This window comes from Colletes latitarsis, chromosome 2 (genome assembly GCF_051014445.1).
Source record: "Colletes latitarsis isolate SP2378_abdomen chromosome 2, iyColLati1, whole genome shotgun sequence".
Taxonomy (NCBI): Eukaryota; Metazoa; Arthropoda; class Insecta; order Hymenoptera; family Colletidae; genus Colletes; species Colletes latitarsis.
This window is the reverse complement of record NC_135135.1, coordinates 3,691,357-3,695,879: the sequence shown is the minus strand read 5'-3', so window position 1 is coordinate 3,695,879 and position 4,523 is coordinate 3,691,357. Positions and strand designations below refer to the sequence as shown.

The 4,523-nt window shown below is 34.6% G+C and overlaps 1 protein-coding gene across 1 annotated transcript; it reads right to left on the bottom strand.

Annotated features, from left to right (window-relative positions):
• Nucleotides 1-2,181: 2,181 nt before the first annotated feature.
• LOC143348214 (uncharacterized) lies at nucleotides 2,182-3,095 on the bottom strand. The gene is made up of 3 exons (XM_076778209.1): nucleotides 2,971-3,095; nucleotides 2,671-2,872; nucleotides 2,182-2,579 (listed from the first exon to the last, which is right to left on the bottom strand). The coding sequence occupies exons 1-3, from the start codon at nucleotides 3,061-3,063 to the stop codon at nucleotides 2,239-2,241; spliced, it is 636 nt and encodes a 211-aa protein (XP_076634324.1). The 5' UTR covers nucleotides 3,064-3,095; the 3' UTR covers nucleotides 2,182-2,238.
• Nucleotides 3,096-4,523: the final 1,428 nt, after the last annotated feature.

Below are 4,523 nucleotides of genomic sequence, written 5' to 3'. Positions count from 1 at the left end.
TTCATACCGTGGACAATAGCACATTACCAGCACGAGATAACAGCGAATACGACCCAACAGCAAAGTTTGAACCTGTCGTTGCTCATGCAAATAGAAAATTCAAATTTCATTATTCACCACACCAGCACTTGAGCGTGGACGAATCATTAGTAGGAACAAAAAGCAGATCAACACTCACCCAGTATTTGCCAAATAAGAAGCACCACAAATGGGGCATAAAATTTTGGATGCTAGCCGATGGGATCTCCCATTATTGTCTGTCATTCTTTTGCTATCGGGGAGCCAAGGACCAACGGGAAAAGAAAAAGGCCTCGCTTAAGTAGTAATAGATAAATTACTCAGTATGAGTAACTACTTTATGAAAGGATACCACATAACTGTCGACAATGTTTTTACCAGCATTGCCTTAGCAAGATCTCTGTTTGAGAAAAATACATTTTTATCCGGAACAATACGCAGTAATAGAAAACATATTCCATCGCAGTTCAAATCAAAATTGGAAGTGGGCGAATATAAGTACCAAAGAAATCGGGAAATACTTCTATTAGCGTACAGAGAAAAGAAGTCACAGAAAAAAAATGTACTACTGTTATCAACGCATGGAACAGCCGCAAATAAAACGACTGTAATTCGAAGACGGAATCAGGAAAGGGAAGTTCAAAAACCAGCACTCATCCACGACTACAATAAATATATGGGAGGCATTGATGTCTCAGATATGATGATCTACTCAAATTTGGATGAGAGGAGAACAGTGAAATACTGGAAGAAAGTGGTATTTTCCATTTTTGCTCGCATAGTCTTGAATGCATACATATTATACCAACACAACAGAGAAGGAAAGGTTATGAATGGATGGCGGAAAAAAATATGAATCCAGAAAGTTCATTGGGTCACACATCGAGGGATTCAACAGTCCCAGGTATCCGCAAACTTCCTGGAAGAAGGGAAAAAGTTTGCGTAATTTGCAGTAGGGTGGATGGTGGGCCTGTGCGAAGATCGCGCACAATTTGTAATAATTGCAATAAAGGGTTGCATGGTATATGCATTAGTAAGCATCAATGCTAATAAATTGCTTGTGTAAGTAAAAGTAAGGAAATATTACATATTTTTAGTGGCCAGAAAACTAACTATAAATATCTATAATAATACTTATATTTTTTTTAGTGGCGTATTACCAGCTGCACGATCCACTTGTGTAGTAGATCTGTCTGACGCTTGCCGTGCATCATAGCGTTATCCTTCCGTTTTGTTATCCGACTTCTACTATTGTATTGAAAATGATTGCAAAATGCAATGTCTATACATTATACTAAATGATGTATATAGAGCTATGACCAAATGATGACTTTTTTTATGTGCAATTACCATTTGAAAAAGAGAAATCACTTTTGTACGATTTTTGTTATGTCTTATGTTTATGTTATTCTTATGATTTTCAACAAATAATGAAACACAATTCATATCGTTTTATTCTCCCTTTATTTCCGAATATGCTGCTTTTTATATTTTGTAAATATCACTTCTACTTTCGTTTTTACGAGCATTTTCACAAACCTCTGCAAATTCGCCGATTCGGCCCGGTATTCTTCGCTTAGGTACGTTCTTTTCGCCGGTACTAAAAGGGTTAAACGGGGCGTGAACCAGCGTCAAAAAGTTTGCAGCGTATTCACAGTCAAGCATCTTACTCACAGCACCATTGCATCTCTTGCAAATACTGCTAATACTTCTGAATATAGCGCATATAGCGCGTATAGCACCTTTAATTTGGGAATTTATTTTTGTTTTTCTATTCTATACATCGTTCTACTCAATGTAGAATTGTTTAAAACCATAGAATATAGTTATCCATTAAAGGGAATACAAAAATTCAAAGTATAAGTTGCTTTATCACGCGAAAAACGCCGAAAAAATCGGGTTTTTGATTTTTGCTACTACCGTGCACCCTGCCAAAAAATCTGAAACAATTCTGGGACATAACCAATGATAATATGCATTTACAGTAGGGATGTGCAGCCCGTCTCATGTATCGGGCGCCCGAATCGTTAGATCGAGCTAGAGAAAATCGAGCGGGCTCGAGCGGGGGCCCGAGCCATTCGAACTCTCGGGCGGCTTGAATGTTTCGGGCGGCTCGACCGATCGACTCTACGCTATGGTTCGACTGTTTGTTGGGTATTTGATAGTAATAAGAACATAAAAGCATATGAATATGTTTTTTAACATATATGTATTAATATTTTATTTTAAGTTTTCATGTAAGAAGCATAGTCCTCGTACATTTACTGGCAGCAATCGCGCTCGTGTTTGCATTACTACGTTTCCGGCAGTAGAAAATAAGCGTTCGCTTTTTACTTGTGTTGCTGGTACAGCAAGACAATCTTTAGCTGCTCGTGACAGTATTGGAAATCGTGTTTGATTTGATTTCCACCAGTCTATAATATTTGTTTTCCGCGGTACTACATTTTCAGCGAAGTATGTCTGTATTTCTCTATTTTTACGCGTTGTAAACGTTTCTGGTCCTTCTTCTGTGTTGCCCAGCGTCTTATCAAAAAAGTGAGATAATTTTGAGTTTTTTGCACCTAATCAACAAATTATAATACAATGATAAATTTTGAAATTGATGAAATTAAAAAATAAAAATTGTACATATGTGTAACTTTACAAACGTACAGCTTTTACTGGTGCTTGGAATGTTGCCCTGTTCTTTGTTGTTATCGTTCGTTTCATTGTAAATTGTGGAAATTCTTTCATTAAATTGTTCATGTATTATATGTTTTTCTGACGATTGTAACAAGTGGTCTTTAAAACGTGGGTCTAGTAGCATGCTGTGATAGTATATCCAATTACTTTGAATAATTGGTTCAAAACGTTCCTGCAAGTAAAATATTATATTTTTGATTTAATATAATTTCTTATGTTTATTTTTTAATATTGTTTTATTGTAGTTTTCCGATAAATAATTAAAATTACCTTCAATGCATTTTGAACGCTGTTGGAAATATTTGTAATTAATGCGTTTTCTGCCGATTCTTCTTTTAATATATGCATTAATGCAAAATACATGGGGAAGTAGTGGCATATGGTAGGATACGAATCTCCGCTCATATCTTCTGTTGCCTCTTTTAGTGGTTCAAGAATCATTGTAAGGGCTTCCATGAAATTCCACTCTTCTATACTTAAATTATCTGGCATGTATTCTTCACATAATATTACATTCAACGATTTTTGTAACACAATAAATCTTTTGAACATGGCATATGTCGAATTCCACCGTGTATCTACTTCCTGAATTAATTCTAATGGTGTTTGTTTATCGTCTAAGGTTTTCTGTACATTCAGAAATTTTTCTCTAGCAGTGGTCGATTTTGCAAAAAAGGTAACTATGGATCGGCATTTTTTTCGGAGGTCTTCGTATTCTTTACAATTTTTCATGGCAGATTTTATTACTAATTGTAAACAATGCCCGAAACAGGGAATCCTCGTCCACTTTTCGTATGTATTTATTGCTTTTGCCATGTTGCGACCATTATCGGTAGTAAAAAATGCAGGTTTTTCTATGTCAATATTCCATGTTTGCAGTGAATTTAATATGGTGCTTTGTATGTATTTGTGAGTATGCTTTTCTGGTACATGTTCTAAATCTAGTATATAGTGTTTTAACTCAAATTCCGGTGTTATGTAGTGTACTGTTAACGACATGTAACTTTGCACAGCTCGCGACGTCCAGCCGTCCGTCGTAAATGCAAATATAGTGTTGTTTGCTATTGCTAATATGAATTAAACAACATGTCATATAAAAAAACAAAGAATAATTACAAAACAAAGTATTACTAAAATATTAAGTCGAATTGATACCTGTGGATATTTCCTTCTTGACATGTACTTTCAGATCCTCGTACATTTTTGGGATAATTTTTCGGGAAAATGTGGTCCGTGAAGGAATTTTATATCTCGGTTCTGCAATACTTATTAATGCACGAAATCCATCATCATCAACAATACTATATGGTTGCAGATCTCGTGCCATCATGCGTGCGATGCCATGCGTTAACTGTTGCGCTCTAGTCGAATTTTCGTCCAAATACGACGTAGTCTTTTCAAATGAATTATTGTACTATGCATTGTTTTTAAATGCCGCAGAAGAGAACTTGTGTTGCTGTGTTTCATTTTGTATTCTTTATTACAAATATTGCACTGGGCTGTGGCAGAATTTAATTTCTGAAAATGGTTCCAAACTTCGCTTCTAAAACGATTAGATTGCACAGAACTTTCACTGATACGAGATTTAGAAGACGCAGTAATCATATTTTCCTCATCACCGCTCATAATTGTAATTTTAAAATAGAATAATATAGTAATAAATAATATAATATAAGTATAAGAGATTAATATAACAGAATATATAAATAAGAAAAAATTAAAAAAATAAAATATATAAAGGAAAAAAATATAAACAAGATAAAATAATAAAATAAAATAATGGAATAAAACAATCAATAAAAATAAAATACTACAATAGAGCT

What these genes read in the sequence shown, in the direction of transcription:
- LOC143348214 (XM_076778209.1), bottom strand. Translation starts at nt 3,063, where the DNA reads ATGTATTTTGCATTAATGCATATATTAAAAGAAGAATCGGCAGAAAAC. An exon ending in GCGTTCAAAATGCATTGAAG is followed by an intron (nt 2,873 to 2,970) that starts GTAATTTTAATT and finishes TTTTACTTGCAG; the next exon opens with GAACGTTTTGAACCAATTAT. An exon ending in TCCAAGCACCAGTAAAAGCT is followed by an intron (nt 2,580 to 2,670) that starts GTACGTTTGTAA and finishes TTTGTTGATTAG; the next exon opens with GTGCAAAAAACTCAAAATTA.